The 18,792-nt window shown below is 38.5% G+C and overlaps 1 protein-coding gene across 1 annotated transcript in view; it reads right to left on the bottom strand.

The window, feature by feature from the left end:
• Nucleotides 1-6,434, bottom strand: part of IL5RA (interleukin 5 receptor subunit alpha) — a 33,829-nt gene extending 27,395 nt beyond the window's left edge. Inside the window, exons 1-3 of the mRNA XM_045863783.3 lie at nt 6,274-6,434; nt 2,042-2,126; nt 183-328 (exon numbers count right to left, since the gene is read on the bottom strand). Of these exons, the coding sequence (XP_045719739.1) occupies nt 183-328; nt 2,042-2,120 (225 nt within the window). The 5' untranslated portion in view covers nt 2,121-2,126; nt 6,274-6,434. The remainder of the gene's footprint in view (nt 1-182; nt 329-2,041; nt 2,127-6,273) is intronic.
• Between the last annotated feature and the right edge of the window lie 12,358 nt (nt 6,435-18,792).

Raw genomic sequence — 18,792 nt, 5'->3', positions numbered from 1 at the left:
CACTAGTTCATGGTCCTTTCAACTGACACCCTACTCTGCTTGGAGCCTAATGGAAAACCCTTGGGTCGGTTGTGGGTTTTTTTTTTTTTTTTTTGGTAACTTAAAAGTTAATTTGATAGGGAAAATGCAGTTAGAGTTAAAAGTGACTCTAAATAAAGACGACTGTCAGAATAAATACTTACATCATCTTCTTGTGGAGCGTTTATTCTCACGTGATACCCTAGCTCGACATCCTTTGGCTCTTGATCAGGATTTGGTTCCCAGCGTAAAAGAACTTGGGCTAGACCAGTAACTTTGATGGTGAAGTTGACAGGTGGGAGAAGTAAAGCTGTGATGAAAAGGAGCCACATGATGTTAATTGTACGGAGGCAGCACTTTTAAATTTTTCAAGGACTTTAGTGTGGAGTAAGGATCTTATGATTATTAGAGTGTATAATACTGAAATAATTTTGGAAAATTTGCTTTAAAAAACTGCTTTTAACTCCTTATCTTTCTAACTTTGCCCAGGTATTTCCCTATAGCATATACAGGTTTTTACTGAAATATGAATATTTTAATATATCATTCCTTATACCTCTAGTTTTCAAGCTGAGGGCCATTATCTATAAATTGGCTAGAAAAACTTACTGGTTTGTGGCTAGAATTTTTTTTTAATGACATGGAAGAAAATAGGATAGAAAATATCAGGGTCCATGAAACATAATTACTATTTCACGAACCTCTTATTTCCACTACATGAATGTACTTAAATATTTGTATTTGTACTGGTTCTTGATGTAAAATTAATTTATTTCTCATTTTGATTCAAAGTCAAAACAATTTGTGAGCAAAACTACTTAGACTTTAATAGAAAAGAGGTTTTTTTTCTTTGAACCACGTTTTCAAAATAAAAACTTTCCTTTAAGCACAGGTGAGCAAAAAGAAAAAGAAAAATTACCTCTAATCCTGCAACTGAGAATAGTGTTAATATGTGATATATTCATTATTTTTTGTCCTTGGCATATGTTGCTACAACGTGTTAAACTGTTTCCTAAAACTAGGACAATATTGTACACACCATTAGGAAACTGACTTTTATTCCTTTACTACATGGTTAGGATATTTCCACTGACCTTTAATTTTGAATAGCCTTCTATAACTCTGCGTCTATACTTGCCACATATAGGGCTCTGTCTATATCACACTGTCCATTATGGTAGCCACTGGCCATATATGGCTATTTAAATGTAAGTTACCGGAGCGCCTGGGTGGCTCAGTCGGTTAAGCCGCTGCCTTCGGCTCAGGTCATGATCCCGGGGTCCTGGGATCGAGCCCTGCATCAGGCTCCCTGCTCAGCGGGAAGCCTGCTTCTCCCTCTCCCTCTGTCTGCCTTTCTGACTACTTGTTCTCTCTCTCTCTCTGTCAAATAAATGAATAAAATCTTTAAAAAAATAAAATAAAATAAATGTAAGTTACCCTAGTAAGGTAACTAAGTTACCTTAGTTGCATGAACCTATTTCAACTACTCTGTAGTCACTTACGTATAGTGTCTACTCCATTGTACAATGGGGATATAGAACAGTGTCCTTATCATAGAAAGTTCTCTTAGACAACATTACATATGGACCATATGATAACTTTCTTTTCTTAGACTCTGTCCTTATACCATATCCATAGATCAACAAGTTTCTGAACTGAAGCGTAGTGGAAGTTTTTATTCTTTGGTTGTGAGGACTTGTAACCAACCCCTTGCATGGGAAGGCATTTCACATGTGGCCACCAGCTCCAACTCTATTCCATAGAGCCCAAACACCCACACGCAGAATATGATTCCCCAGTGTAGCATAAAATTGGCATTCCAGCCAACTTTGCTTTCTTAAAGTACAGCGTGTTGAAAAAGTTTGTATTCTGAAGAGAGTAAATATTCTTCTTTTAAAAAAATCCATACATAATTTCCTAATTGAGGGATTATTTAGGAAAAAAATAATGCTATCATTTTTGTAATGTCCTTTTTTTTTTTTTTTAAAGAAACACTACTGAATTTAATAGATGGTGTACCTACATTTTTTATCAGGAAGTAAGTCTGCTCTCGGTATCACCATAGCCCACAACAGAATCAGTAATGCAGGTGCCATGATCATCACATCCTACAGAAAACAGAAGGATGAAGATCCCAATCACCACCAGTCACCATTTTTAAGAAAAACTGGAAGCTACCTTTGAATATAAAATGTAGTCCTTTCCCCATTTAACAGTTCTGAATTATCTGTTATGTGCTAGAAATATAAATATGAACAAATGTTGGGTTTTGTTCTTAAAACGTGGATCCATAGTCTGAGGGGCAGGATGAAATGTAAATGAATAATTGTAGTCCAGTTAAACACTGTTGCGGTAAAGGTGTGAATGGGGCACAGTAGGAGCCAAGAGACTTCTGAATTGAGAAGGATTAACTAGAGTTTTTGTTTTTTTTAAGATTGATTTATTTGTTTTAGAGGGAGAGAGAGAGACAGTAAGAGGGAGAGAGAGAGTCCCAAGAAGACTTGGTGCTGAGCACAGAGCCCGATGCAGGGCTCGATCTCATGACCGCAAGATCAGGACCTGAGCCGGTCACTCAACCGACTGAGCCACCCAGGTGTCCCTTAACTAGAGTTCTTGACACACCAAGGGGAAAGGCAGTCCTGGTGGAATCCACAGCGAGGGTAAAGTCAGAAGAGCAGAGATTAAGTGGGTGAGGTTGGGTACTGAGCGGGAGACCAGAGCAGATCTTTGAAGAGTAAAAATTTCTAGGCACTGTTATTCAGATTGAAAATAAGCACCATTCCGATTCATTAACAAGTATTTAAATACGGGCCAACATGACAAGAAACTTAAATCTAAAACAATTTTTTTTTTAAAGATTTTATTTATTTATTTGACAGAGAGAGAGACAGCGAGAGGAGGAACACAAGCAGGGGGAGAGGGAGAGGGAGAAGCAGGCTTCCTGCGGAGCAAGGAGCCCGATGTGGGGCTCAATCCCAGGACCCTGGGATCATGACCTGAGCCGAAGGCAGATGCTTTACGGCTGAGCCACCCAGGCGCCCCTAAAACAATTTTAATGTGGGAAAGAGACACTTCGTATCACAAACCTGGAATATTATGGCACTTTGAGCTTTGGAGAGGTTAAATATGTTGATGAATCCAAATAGGGGCAGGCCATTAAAGAGAATTAAAAACATAGGTACAGACCTGAGGAAAATAAACACGGTCTTGCTACCTACTTGAAACAACTGGACAATGAAACTGAATCTAGAGTAGTAATGTTATAATAACTCAGCATGGCTGTCTGGGAAGTGTGGTTGTTAACATCAGCATCTTGTTGGACATGTTGTCGAAGAAGGGACTGGGATCCCTTGTTGGGAATTATCGATTAGAAATCTTGAGGGCTTCCTCTGAAGATATTGAAAGGCATTTTTCACATGGCCTGGATTTTAAGGAACAAAGAATTTTCACAGCTTCTCCATGTTGTGTTGTGTGCTATCCTGGCTTTTACAAAGCAGTTCTTCCTTTTATCTCTCATGCCCCTCCACCCTTTGATTCAGTGGGTGGCCCACATGGTTATTAGCCAATTGGCAATGAAGAAAAGGAGTCTGAAAGCTTAAATAATTTTCCAAAGATCAAACAGCTAGTAGAAAGTGGAATTTGGACCCAGTCTTGGATTTACCAACAACAAAGCCTATGTTCTCTACTAATTTAAGTGACTTCTAGTTTTCAGTTTAAAAATTTATTTAAAAAGGGGTGCCCAGCTGTCTCAGTTGGAAGAGCATGTGATTCTTGGCCTCGGGGTCATGAGTTTGAGGCCCACATCGGGTATAGGGATTACATAAAGTACAATATTTTTTAAAAACTTATTTAAATGGGCTGGTATTTGGCAATATAATGGTAACCACAGAAGATAGACTTTTGGCTAAATGGCAAAAAAAAAAAATTCTTATTTTTTAGCTCGCTATTTAACCAACTTATTACTTACCTTACGACTATCACTCTTAACTTTGTAATGAAATTAGTAAAATATCACAATATAGAAGATAGCAACATCATACAAATCAATTTCTTTTTCAAATAAACTTCAGTATTGCTAATCAGAATTGTGCTACTTTTGATAAAAATAATTTTCTCTTACTCTGGTCCCACATTGTGTAGAAACAGAATTTTAAAAATGACAAGGACAATAAAAGCAGATATTTTAATACTCTAAAATTTTTCAACAAGTAAGAATGTTAAGGAGTTAAAGGGAAACATTAGTAATTTGTTGAGCCTAAGAAGCAACAATACAAAAATAAAACCAAAAAAACCCTTAACAAATAACAATAAAGACAGTTTCCTCTGCAAGTTAAAGTTATGTCTTTGAAACGTCAGCATTTCCTGAAATGTTAGATATGCTCTAACTTTGCACTAATGGTCATTAAGAGGAATTCTAGGTCAGAAAAAAAGAATGCAAGATTGATATTCCCTAGTGACTTGTACTGACTGGCAAAGCAAATAGTATGTTATGACCAAACACTTATTTGTCCTTCTAAGTTAAGTAATTGAAGAGATAAAACTGTTGAAGATCTAAGTGGGGGAATAATTGAATATTTTACATAACCAAGCACCGTCCCATAGAATTTGTTGGGAGAATAATTGAATATTTTACATAACCAAGCACCCTCCTGTAGAATTTGTTACGTATTCCGACATCATAGCTGCTGAAAATGGAATTATGTTTTGTATTCAATCACTCAGAACTTTTCTGATGATTAATTTCTTTTTTGCTATAAAACAGCCATACAGTTTTTTTCACATCTCATTGTGATATTTTCCATTCAAAAAGGCGACACAACAAAATTAGGTGTCCTATAGATGACACAAGATATTCAAATAGAAGTCAAAATATTAGTGAGAATGACAATTTTTTGTGAGCCAGATAAATTGCCTCCAAGACTGGGTATTACTGGAGCTTTGGCAGTTGACCCGTGTTTCCCGGGTTCCCGTTCCTGTTCATTCTCTGCTCTGTTCCCTGAAAGCTCCTCCAGCCTTTGTCTATGATCCCTTATTATTTCTGGTCTCAGGCAGAACAATTACCACTGCTGGAAAAACAACCCAAATCTCTCTGGGCCATGTTTTTAATCCAAAGGTATATTGTTAAATAGATGTCAACTGGGAGACCTTTCACTGTACAAGAACAGAGCTAGCTACCTCTCTAGCTTAAAAAAATATATATCAAAATGACAATATGATCAACTACTTCTCATGGCTACCAATTAAAATCTGCAAGAAAGATATCAAGTTGTTAAGATAACATTCAAATTCAGCAGAATAAAGCAAATATGGGCCTACTTACAGTCCTCACAAAACAAAATCAGTCTTCTTAGAGATATCATAGGCTACTTGTTCATGTGACATTTCACTGAGTTTACCTAAAATTCCTCGAGTGCCCTCAAAGAATCTGCCTTCTGGTTAAGTGATATATTGGAAATTTGGGAGAAAACAGGAGCACAACCTCTTGCACTATAGATGTTTGTAGAAAGTTGGGTTAAGTTTTGGCAACTGGCAATGGATTTCCCCAGTGTTCCTAAGAATTGGTCAAATTCTACCGAAGTTCAAACTTAAGAATATTTTCCCCTCTTTTTTTTTCAACTTATTTTTTTTTTTTGCCTGGGGCATTTGTTTTATAACCAAAGTTGTATATGCAACCCTGTTTTTAGAGCATTTTTTTGAGTCACTTGTGGTGACATCTAGTTCCAGACTCAACCTCAGTGCACAGAAATTGAAAAGCAACTGAGAGGATTCATGCTCTGTTAGGCTCTTAAAAGTAAAGAGTTTGCTTTTTTACTTCCTCTTTTTTTCCTGTACAGCGTAATCAGCAATAAAACTCATCTCTTGAGGGATGAAGAATAAATAAATAACCCAAGGTGTAAAATGCAAATGACACATTTAGCATTTAGGTATATTGTATTAACCCCCAAATGAAAACATGTGCAAGCTTCCTAAAAATATAAATGAGTGATAAGGACCGTATATAATGCGTGCAATTTTTTCTTACTGGATTTTGGTCAACTTTCTGAAATAGTCATAAAATATAAGTCATGGGTTCAAATTGTTGCCCTATACATTCATAAACAATCTTTAGCCAAGGTAGGAATGGTGCTTCATTGGGAAAATGAAGGAAGAAGGACTTTGCTGCTAATCTCCCAGTGGTGGTTAAATGTCTGCCAGCTAATCCCACGTGGTATGATTTGCCATCCTGCATCTGTGCTCCCCCATTCCGGGGCATACCTTCCTCTGGTGATCCTCTTGTTTCCAACGACCGTGCTCAGTATCAGAGGGCCAGGACCAGATCCATCCTGTCCGTGCGTTTGGCTGCAGCCCCAGCACCTAGCACAGTGTCAGGCACAGGGCAGATGTTAAACGTGCCTGGCCCTGTATAGAATAGAGGCAAATTAATATGCTACCCTTACCAAGCCCAGCTCTGCAGGGTAAAATCTAGCATGGGGATGGGAGAGACCAGAGCTCAGGAGGCTGGGAGCATATTAATAAGCCTGGTCCATTTGGGGTGTGTGTGTGATACATTTGGTACCTTGCCTAAAAATTTCCCCAAGTAGCATTTCACGTAATGAAAACAAATGAGGTGATTTGATTTCCAAATCTTCATTACGTTTTGAAAGGCAAACTTTTAACAAATAGCTACATACCTTAATATATTTTTCAATAGCTACAAAAGAGGACATAACTTTCCTGCAAAATAAAAATTGTACCTGGTAATGAAATTTTGGGCATGATAATCCATTAAATTGAGTATCAGATACATTAATCAATATGGCTATAAAAGTGGTCACTTTTCACGTGTTTATGAATGTTAGGCTCATGGGGTACTGAGGGATTTTTCTTTTTCTTTTTTTTTTTAATTTTTCATTCAATCAATTTCTCCTGGAAATATAAAATATATAAAATAAATTTGTCAGTTTGGGTAAATAATTAATAAAACCAAGTGAGATATTTCAGCTATTTATGTTTTAGATACTTCAAATTATTGTACATCTCGTATCAAGTCAAACAATCTTGAAAAGTCCCAGAACTCCCAGGAGAGACAAAAAGCAGAATGCCTTCAGTTAGATGCAGTGCAATCATCTCCTTTTTGCTGTTGTTCCTTAATTTGTAGCTTTCTTAATTAACTCTCAAACGTCCTCACCAAGATATTTCATTAACTGCTACACCCTGTTTTCTAACCTCAGGTATTTTCTAAGAAATCTTGGCAGAGTATATATTTTCCTTTTAATCCCTAAAGTATCTGCAGCAATGGCAAACCAGTCCCCTATATAAGGGTCAACAAAAACCTTAGGTGTCTTGTTAATATGACTCACCTAGCCATGGATTTGCCATCCTCAGTTACTTAGCTGAGTTACAAGGACACAAGAATAGAATGCTATACCCAGAATCGATATGACCTGCCTGATAGACGTTTTATAGCACCATTATTAGTTCTGCCCCTGCTAATAATAGTTATAAGGGGTCTTGTTTCCCCTTTTTATTTAAAAATTTGCCATATATTTAGAAATCACTTATTTCTCCCTTTTCCTATCCTCCCCCTCCCCCACCCTTCCCCATGTAATGAAATTCTTAGGAGGTGGAGCATAGGGTGCTCTTAGAGAAAAAAAAAAGGCATTTGCTCACTTTGTGATGAATCAGCCTTGGATCCCCACTTACTGAGAAGTGCGGTGGCCCCATGCCATCAGGAGCAGCTGCAAGGGCATTGAAAATGAATCTTATCTCTGGGTGCACTTTTTGACTTAGAGGCGGTTCTTCTTTACTGTTTCGTCATCACAGCTGTAATGGTTACAAACTCACAGGCAGTTTGCTGTACCTGGGATGGCAACAGAGCTTCTCCAAGCACATCTCCAGGAGCATCTGTAAAAGCAGTTATGGACGACCCTCAACAGCAGCTCCCCAATGAATGAAATGAAAGGATCTCTCTTGTCCAGATAACCACTATCTGATAACGGTCTCATCTGCATTCTCATTCTCTTTCAAGATGTTTGGCTCTGTTCTGGAGCTGAAAGTCACATTTAGTCCTGGGTGACAAGGTCAAGTTTTCTGTGGGTACTCTCAAGCACTGCCTTTCTATGTTCTTTACATGCTCCATTCAGTTAAGGTATGTATGCATTGCGTCTCTGTCACCCACACAGCGCCAGGCTCATGTGAGGACAAGAAGAATGGAGCGTGAGGAATAAGTCTCTCTGCCTTCTGAGCGTTAGCAGCATTTCTCAGTCTTAGGAGAATGCCTTAGCCTTTTCTCTTCTTTGCAAGCAAGTCCTGCACCTGCAAATACTTCTGTGTGCCAGGGGCAGGGAGAGCTTCTGAGTGGATAAACTGCTGGGAGCTGTAGCCTGGCTTGTCCTGTACAAATTGTGACAGACAGTGGCAGTTGGGTCTGCGGGCACGGCCCAGGACCTTCTCCCTCCTGTCAACTCTCAGGTTCCAGCAGAGCGCCTCCGCTGTCCTCAGTATGCTTTAATTGAAGTAAACTGAGTTGCATTTTTCCTTTATTTTGTTCCATTTCTGTCTAGAAATTTTGAGGTGACTGACTAGCAAAGCTAATTAAAAACATGTGGCCTAGGGTGTGAATGGATAAGAATAGCACTTACTGGGGTGCCTGGGTGGCTCAGTCGGCTAAACCTTCCGCTCAGGTCATGATCCCAGGGTCCTGGGATAGAGCCCCTTGTCAGGCCCCCAGCTCAGCAGGGAGTCTGCTTCTCCCTCTCCCTCTGCGTGTGTGCTCTCTCTGTCTCTCACACACTATGTCTCAAATAAATAAAATCTTAGGAAAAAAAAAAAAGAATAGCACTTATTGTACTAAGCATCTGAGCCAGGTACTAGTCGTTGCCTTTATAAGGGGACCTCCACTCTTAGCCCCAGGAGCTGAGTGACAATGGTCTCTGAGAAGCCAAAGCAGGAGGGGGGAGCAAGGGCCCAGAGGCAATTGCCAGGTGAGATCAGTTCTGTTTGCAGGATGAGGAACCACAGGTACTCTGAATGAGACTTCCCGGAGGCTCAGTGTAGGTAATGTGTAAGAACATTGAGTGGGGTTCTTAAGGTATCCATTGTAGCAGTTGCCAAACTGGATCAGTCATTATTGGATGACCTGAAAAAATGCGATTTTCCCTGGGGAAAGGGAGAGAGATCCATTTATTTGCTAAGAAGCACCCAGCAAAGTTGAGATAGAGCATCAGCCTCTGACCTACTCTTGGATGTCCCACACATCTAATTTTAGGTGTAGCATACTTGTCACTATAGAAACCCTAAAAATAGTTATTGATCATTGTGAGGGCCATAATTTCTGGCCTCAAAGTCTGCTTTCACGTTCTATTTCTTATATTCTTTTACTCCAGGAGTGTTTACTGAATGCAGCTCTGCACAGTGCCAGGCACTGTTAAGAACATAGACTATTAGATCTGGCTACTACACTGGATACCATCTTCTTGGATATATGATCTTTTTTCAGCTTTCTCCATAATAATTTTAAAAATGTGCTTATATTTTGTCTCCATGTCCTATTTCCACTGTAGCCTGAAGGAAAATGATGGTTTTGTATAGTTTACTTTTTGGGCAATGGTTTTCTTCTTTAGAATAAACTGTAAATGTCCAAAGATAGTATAACAGAACATGCTGGAAGAATCCCCCCATTTTTTTTTTTTTTAAGTAAAATCAAATTTGCCTGTATCTTTTAGAAGAAAAGCAATCTTGGTTCAGCCAAATAGTATAGTTGAAAATACAAATAGGGTAACAGGAAGGAACTCAGGATTCAGTGGTTCCATTTTGGACTCTGGTTACCGAAGCTTACTAAATGTGTCTATAAGTAGGAATCCATCCCATGGAAATGTGAAATGGCGACCAAGATTTATATGAGAGAAAAAGAGTGAAATTCATTATACCTTTACTTGTAATAGGAAAAATAATATGGGGATGGTTGCAAGAAAGATAACTTTTAAAGGTTGAAATATGTAGATAATAAAGGGAACGTTTATCAAGAACTTTTAATAATACAGGGTATTACAGAAAAATGTTAAGCAAAAACAATAGAGCAAGTATACATATATAGATAGATTTTTTCCATAATCTCATTTTTGATCAAAAGAGCAAACCGATAGGAGCAGTTATCTCTAAGTAGTAGGTTATTAGTTAGCTATTGTTGCAGAACAACCACCCACAGACACTGCAGTGGTAAATATTGATAAGCATTTATTTCTTGCCCAAGTGTCTGAGTTGTTTTTTTTTTTTTAAGATTTTATTTATTTATTTGGCAGAGAGAGAGATAGCGAGAGCAGGAACACAAGCAGGGGGAGTGGGAGAGCGAGAAGCAGGCCCCCTGCCGAGCAGGGAGCCCGATGTGGGACTCGATCCCAGGACCCTGGGATCATGGCCTGAGCTGAAGGCAGACGCTTAACGACTGAGCCACCCAGGCGCCCCCAAGTGTCTGAGTTTTGACTAGACTCTGGCTAAATTTGGCTGGGCTCCAGATCACAGAGTGGGATCACGTGTATTCTCAACACTGTCATTCTGTTGGAACCAACGGCTACCCAAGGCGGTTCTTTTTATGGTGATAGCAAATGTGCAAGAGAACAGGACCAACTGTGCAAGCCCATTTCACTTATCTCCTTATGTCACATTCACTGACATCCCAAGAATCAGAACAGATGACATGGTCACACCCAGAGTCGAGTGGACCCAGCCACAGTCTACTCCCATAAGGGTGTGGATGTGTGCAACTGCTAGAGGGCTGTGAAAAATTGGAACCAATGGCTCATCTACTGCAGTGGGATTAACATGTCCCTTAATTTTCTTCTTATGCTCCAATATATACAAATATCTTATTGTGTATAAATGCAGGAAAAAAAGTATTAGAGATACACAGATTAATGGGGTAGAACAGAGAATCCAGAAATAAACTCTCACATTTATGATTGATGGATTCTTGACAAGGATGCCAAGATAATTCAATGGAGAAAGGAACAGTTTGTTTTTTTTTAACAAATGGCATATAAATATGCAAAAGAATGGTGTTCAACCCCTACCTCATACCACATACAAAAATTAACTCCAAAGAAATCAAAACTTAAAAGTGAGAACTAAAACTATAAAACTCTTAGAAGAAAACATAGGCATAAATCTTAGTGACCCTCACATTAGGCGGTGGTTCCTTGAACCTGATCCAAAAGCAATGAAAGAAAAGGTAGATATGTTGGACTTCAGTAGAATTAAAAGCTTTTGTGCTGCAAAGGACACCAGAAAGAAAGTGAAGACAACCCACTGAATGGAAGAAAATATTTACAAATTACATATCTGGTAAGGGACTTGTAACCAGGAAAAAAATGAGGAAATCTTACAACTCACCAATGAAAAGATAAATACCCCCATGAAAAATGGACAAAAGATTTGAATGGACATGTCTCCAAAGTAGATGCCACAATAAGCAGCAAGTACATGAAAAGCTGTTCAACATCATCCATTGGAAAAATGCAAATCAAAACCACGAGGAGATACCTCTTCTCATCCACTAGGATGGTTAAAATAAAAAAGACAACTAATAGTGTTGTTGAGGATGTGGAGAAATTAGAACCCTCATAGGTTCTGGGTAGAACCACTGTTCTACCACTGTTGGTGGGAATGTGAAATGGTACAGATGCTTTGGAAAACAGTCTGGCAGTTTCTCAGAAAGTTAAACATAGAATTACTATATGAATCAGCAATTTCATTCCTAGGCAAATACCCAAAAGAATTGACAATCTATATCTGCACAAAAATTTATATGTGAATGTTCATAGCAACATTATTCATAATAGTCAAAAAGTGGAAATAGCACAAATGCCTGTCAACCAATGATAAAGAATACGTGGTATATCCATGCAATAGATGGACGTCTGGGCAGCTCAGTTGGTTAAGCTGTCCGACTCTTGGTTTTAGCTCAGGTCATGATCTCAGTGTTCTGAGATCAAGCTCCCGTGTCAGGCTCCGTGTTCAGTGGGGAGTCTCCTTGAAGATTCTTTTTCTCCCCCACCCCTCTATCCCCCCCCCACTCACTTGCTCACTGTCTCTCAAAAGATAAAAATAAAATAAATAAATATCCATGCAATGGAATGTTATTAAGCAGTGAAAAGAAATGAAGTACCCACACATGCTAGAGCATGGATGGTCCTTGAAAACCTGAAGCTAAGTAAAAGAAGCCAGTTCACAAAAGACCACATATTTTATGATTCCACTTATATGAAATGTCTAGAATAGGCAAATTCATAGAGATAGAAAGTATATTAGTGATTGCCTAGGGCTGGGTAGGGGGAGTGTGGGCAAAATGAGAAGTGACTGCTGATGGCGGTGGGGTTTCTCAGAGGGTAAAGAAAATGTCCCTAATTGTGGTGATGATTGCCAACTCGGAGACTAAGCTAAAAATCATTGAGTTATATACTTCATATAGGTGAAGTTTATGATGTGAATACATCTCATTAAAACTTATTATTTTTAAAAAAAAAAAAGATGCCCTAACAGGATTTAAATAGAAACCTAGGTAGTTATTAGAACAATTCCAGTGTAAAATCAATGTGTAGGTTTACCATGTATAGCTAAAATTAAAAGCATATCTTTATTCAAAAAAGAATCCCAGGAGCTTAAGCATCTTGAGTTGTTAATCACCAGTTCTTCTTTTTACTCTTGCTTGTATTATTTTTTCACTTGTATTAAGGTAAGATTGACATATAACATTATATAAGTTGGTGTACAACATAATGGTTTGTTGTAACTACACATTACAAAATAATTTTGCAGGGACCAATTCTTTACTTGCAAAGCCAGATACAGGAAATCAACCAGAATGTGGAAACAAAAAAAACTATATAATTAAGCTTACTTTATTAAGGTAAATTAGTATTCTATTTCAATCAGGAGGTAACTTACCTCATGCCTGGGGCTGTCAATTGCTTTATACACATTATCATATCACAATCCTATAAGCCTATTTTGCAGATGAATAAACTGAAACTCAGACAATTTAGCCCAGTTTGGTTGTTATGCTCCCCAGAGTCACATTGCTCACAATGGCAACACTTGTGTAATTGTCATAATTATTTTAAGAGAAATAATGTAACAAGTACTTAACAAGGACTAAGTCTCCTACTTGGTGGTGGTGGGGGAAAGAGATACCTCTGGAGAAACTTCCAATTATTTCAGGTGAAGTCTGAATATCATTTCCAGTGGGAAGATCTCTCCGACTCTACCCTTTCTCCCAAGGGAGTGTTCATTCTGCAGCTGAGACTATTTTATTTTTATACTGTACTGAATAGTATGTTTATATCTCTATCTCCACCACTAGATGCAAGGGCAGGTCTTAATTTGATCTAGCTTGGTTTTATCAGAATCCATCAGAGTATCCAGTTTTAAGAAAAGAAGAGGGAGTTTGTGTTGTTACAATAGGGAATTCCGTATGATTCTCTATTTTAAGGTAGAAATGCAATGGAGAACATCGCAAGAAAGCTGGTTTAGACTCTTGGTTCTGATCTGAGGCTGCTGGTAAGTCAGAATTTTGAAGGTGATTATTCTCAGTCTTTACCCTTGGGCCTCTGTTCTTTTAACTATTATTGAAGTCCCATCTTTTAAAATTAATGACCCAGTATGAGATTTCAGAACAGCTAAAATTGATTTGTCTATTTACTTACCTCTTTTAAATGTAAAATAAAATTGCATTTGTGTGTAAAATCCCCTAGCACCAATGAAAATTGCGATTCTACATTTTCTGAGAAATCTCTTTATTTGTCCTCTGGGAGATCTTAAACTTTAGTTGGCTTCTATTAAACTTTTATGAGAACAAAACGAGTGAATGATTTTTCCTTCAAAGAGGTACTTTTTGTTGTTTCGAAGAAAGAAGACATTCTTGAAAGAGAACATGTCTTTTAAACAAATTACTCAGTGTTGCTTACCCCCAAAAGGGTGGGGGACGGGTTTGAGGTTTAACCAGAATCAACTCCCAAATTGCAGAATATTAAAATTAGGCCAAAATTATGTTTTTATCTGACTTGTCTAAATATTGCTTCAAATATCTTCCTCAAGGGGCCTAAAATGCTATTACAAAATCTTATCTTTATAGGAAGCATTATTCTCCTTTCTCTGTCCTATTTCAAAATGCAGATGCTCTTTGGAGTAGTGATGTTTTAAGGACACTGATGCCAGTGGGTGCTGGCAGGTGGGGTGGGGACCTCTGATCTCAGGGTTACCACTCTGCTTTTTAATGGTTTTTACCTCTGTTCAGCCATGTGTTTTTACTTGAAATCAAAGCCTCTGCCTAAAACCAGAAACAGGAAGAAATGGAGAAAATATCAGCATTAAGGTCAACACAGTTATTATCCCAAGTTGATCAACCAGTTGTTTTGTCACATGATAATCCTTGGTGTTCCCATATCTTCCTATCCCCCTACCCACAAAAGCACACACTTGAAGGGCTGAATAATGAGCCCACCCCTAAAGATGTGCACCTCCTAATTCCTAGAGCTTGCACACGTATCACCTTATTTGCAGATGTAATTAAGGTGAGGATCTTTCAATGGGGAGGTTTACCAGGATTACCCAAGGGGCTCAGTGTAATCACAAAGGTCCATATAAGGAGGTAGCAGAGAGGTCAGAAAGGAAAGAGGTTATGTTTGCCGACTTTGAAGATGGAGGGAGGGAAGCTCTCGAAGCTGGAAAGGACCAAAAAGAAAACAAACACAGATTCTCCCCAAGTGCCTCTAGAGGGAATGCAGGCCTGTTGGATTCATGTTAGACTTGTGACCTCCAGAGAAGGTCAGAAAGGGAGAAAATAAGTTTATGTACCAGGCCCTTCCACCCATTTTCCATGCTACAGCCAGACTAGTCACATGAAAATACAGTAGGTTTATGAAAACTCCTGCTTAAAAAACCTTCAGTTCTTTCATATTACCATTAAAATGAAGTTCAAGTGTCATCATGTGAGGTGCCCAGCCCTGCAGGATCTTGTCCTGCCTGCTGCTTCAGCTTCATCAGAGTACTCTACTGATTTTGAGTCGGAATGTTTGAGTTGAATTCTGCGTGTGCTCCTCACTACCTGTGTGACCTTAGACAAATTAACCTCTCTGTGCTTATGTTTTCTCATTGGAAAATACCTCATTGCATGTTCCTGAGGATTAATAAGAATACAATGCTTGTCACCATTCTAAGCATAGTATAAATTACTATGTAGACTTATCATTACTGTGAGCATTCACACATGCCATGGACACAGTAGACACTAAACGATGGATGGATGGATGGATGGATGGATGGATGAAAACAGCATTGCATTCACAACTGTTGCACATAGTCTGTTACTTCTCTCTGATTTGCAGAGATGATTCAGTTTTAAAGGAACACAACCAAAACTTAGATGAACAGAGACAACTGAACATTTGGGAGCCACATTTTGGCTACTAGATGTATAAACTGGAATAAAAAAATCTGATCCACTATGAAGAAAGTTGAAAGCTGTCCACTCCTGAGGGAGTCTTTAGCCAGCACTGAAGTGCATACCAACCAACATTAATGGGTTTTCAAACCAGCATTGGTAACTAAGACTTGAAGTTTGTATATACAATAAGTAATTCTAAGCCGTTTTTATCTAATTTTCTTTACTTTTTAATAATATGTTGCATTCTAACTGCAGAATAATACTCATGGCAGTGGTGTTTCTATAGTATAATGGAAACTTGCCCTACCCTAACAGTCCCCTCCGTTCATATTTACTTGGGGGTAGATAATATACAATAAGAATACTTTCTGTAGGAGTTCTGTGTAATAAATGTCAGTTCCTTTGCAGGTAAAATTCTATTTCCCTCAGGATGGGTCTATACTAAGAGAGAATAGTAAACCTCTTGTGTGCAGCAGAAAGGATTTTTCATTGCTTTGGTGGTTCTTACCATTGTCCTGGGGGGAGGGTTGAGCAGCATCTGTCTACAGAGTTCTCTTCCACTTTAGTTAATGGCCTCAAAGTTCTTCATTCTACCTTCATATGGAAATGCTTTAATAGTTGAATTTATTTGAATAAGCATTTCTTGAGAGCCTTTTTAAATATATATTTTTAAACTTTCATGTTCTAGTTTTTGGCTAATATATGGAAAGAAAATAGTTGGTCAGGTTTTTTTCAGGTATAATTTACATAAAGGAAAGTTTACCCTTTTTAGTGTACTGTTCATGTGTTTTGACAGACACAGTCATGCACTCACCACCACCATCAAGATATAGAAGCATTCCATCACCCCCCAAAGTTCACTCACGCCACTTTGTAGTGAGCCCCTCCCTCCATCTGCTGTTTTCTGTGGCAACTGGGCTGTTTTATAGCTCTATAATTTTGCCTCTTCCAGGATGTCTTATGAATAGAATCATTATGTAGCCAACTGAGTCTGGCTTTCTTTATTTCAGATTGAGATATATATCAGGAGTTAACTCTTTTATATTGCTAAGTGATATTCCTTTGTATGGATGTACCACAGTTTACTTATCCATACATCTGTTGGAGGAAATTTGGCTTATTTCCAAGTACAGATGATTATCAGTAAGTCTATTACTACCATTCACATACTTTTTTTTTTTTTTTTTTTAAGTAGGCTCCATGCTTAGCATGGAACCCAACACAGGACTTGAACTCATGGCCCTGAGATTAAGACCTGAGCTGAGATCAAAAGTCAGACACTTAACCAACTGAGCCACCCGGGTGTCCCCACATACATTTTTAAATGTGAACGTAAGTTTTCTTTTCTCTCCGTTAAATATCAAGCAGTAGGTTTGCTGGGTTTATATTAAGAGTAGATATAGGGGCGCCTGGGTGGCTCAGTCGTTAAGCGTCTGCCTTCAGCTCAGGTTATGATCTCAGGGTCCTGGGATCGAGCCCCGCATCGGGCTCCTTGCTCCGCGAGAAGCCTGCTTCTCCCTCTCCTACTCCCCCTGCTTGTGTTCCCTCTCTCGCTGTGTCTCTCTCTGTCAAATAAGTAAATAAAATCTTTAAAAAAAAAAAAAGAGTAGATATAACTTTATCAGAAACTGCCAAACTGTTTTCCAGAATAGTTGTAGCAGTTTGTATTCTTATCAACAGTGTATGGGTTCCAGTTGATCTACATTGTTGGCAGCACTTGATAATCCCAGGTTTTTGATTGAAACATTCTAATAGGTATGTAATAGCATCTCACTGTGGCTTCAATTTGTATTTCCCTAATAACTGAGGTTGCCTGTCTTTACAGGATTGGTTGCTAACCATATAACTTCTGCTACATTTGTTTCTGTATTATAACCTGTTTCTCTATACTTTAAGTTATTATTAAAATTAAAACTTACTGGGGCGCCTGGGTGGCTCAGTCGTTAAGCGTCTGCCTTCGGCTCAGGTCATGGTCCCAGGGTCCTGGGATCGAGCCCCGCATCGGGCTCCCTGCTCAGTGAGAAGCCTGCTTCTCTCTCTCCCACTCCCCCTGCTTGTGTTCCCTCTCTCTCTGTGTCTCTGTCAAATAAATAGAATCTTTTAAAAAATGCTTTAAAATTAAAACTTATTGGGGTGCCTGGGTGGCTCAGTTGGTTAAGTGTCTACCTTCAGCTCAGGTCATGATCCCAGGGTCCTGGGATCCAGTCCCGCATCGGGCTCTCTGCTCAGTGGGGAGCCTGCTTCTCTGTCTCCTGCTCCCCCTGCTTGTGCTCACCCCTGCTCACTTGTGCGCTCTCTGTCAAATAAATAAAATCTTTAAAATATTAAAACTTATTTATATTTGCTGCCACTGAATAAAAATACGTTTGTTTTTAAATTACTAACCTTGAATCCTAAGACCTCTAGATCTTTACTTATTCAGGTAGTTTTGTCGATTCCTATGCAAACCATTATGTCATCTGAAAAGACAGTGTTGCTTCTTTCCTGATTATGACATCTTTTATTTCTTTTTCTCATGTTAATGTTTATGAACTACGGTAAAATATTGAAAAGAACTTATGAGACTGGGCATCTTTGTTCTTGATATCAGAGGAAAAGTAGTCAATATTTTACCATTACGTATGATGGCAGCTGTACATTTTTCATAGATGCCCTTTACCAGATTAAGGAAGTCTCCTTAGTTTTCTTTTTTTTTAACTTTATTTTTTAATTTAATTTTGTTAGTCACCATACAACACATTGCTAGTTTTTGTTGTAGTGCTCCATGATCTTAGTTTTCTGAGAGTTATAGTCATTAATAAGTGTGGAATTTAAGTGTTTTTTCTGCATCTATTGAGATGATCATACAGTCTTCTTTTTTAGTCTGCTAATATGGTGAATAACAATGATTGGTTTTCTTTTTTTTTTTTTTTTTTAAGATTTTATTTATTTATTTGACAGAGAAAGACACAGCGAGAGAGGGAATACAAACGGGGAGTGGGGGAGGGAGAAGCAGACTCCCTGCCCAGCAGGGAGCCCGATGTGGGACTCAATGTGGGACTCGATCCTGGGACTCGATCCTGGGACTCCAGGATCATGACCTGAGCCGAAGGCAGTCGCTTAACCAACTGAGCCACCCAGGCGCCCCCAATGATTGGTTTTCGAATATTAAATCTATCTTGCATTCCTGGGATAAATCAAACTTGATCAAAATCCAGTTTGCTGGATTTGGTTTGCTAATATTTCATTAAATATATGTTTTTCTAGGTTCATGTGGATATTGATGTATAAATTCTTTTTTTGGTTATATCTATTTCAGGTTATCAGTTGTCATGCTGGCCCCAAATTAGAGGATGTTTCCTACTCTATTTTCTGAA

This window comes from Mirounga angustirostris, unplaced genomic scaffold (assembly GCF_029215605.1).
Source record: "Mirounga angustirostris isolate CCGP_5_RB_7025 unplaced genomic scaffold, mMirAng1.0.hap1 SCAF_1, whole genome shotgun sequence".
In the NCBI taxonomy this organism is placed as follows: domain Eukaryota; kingdom Metazoa; phylum Chordata; class Mammalia; order Carnivora; family Phocidae; genus Mirounga; species Mirounga angustirostris.
This window is presented reverse-complemented; position numbering and strand designations above follow the sequence as displayed.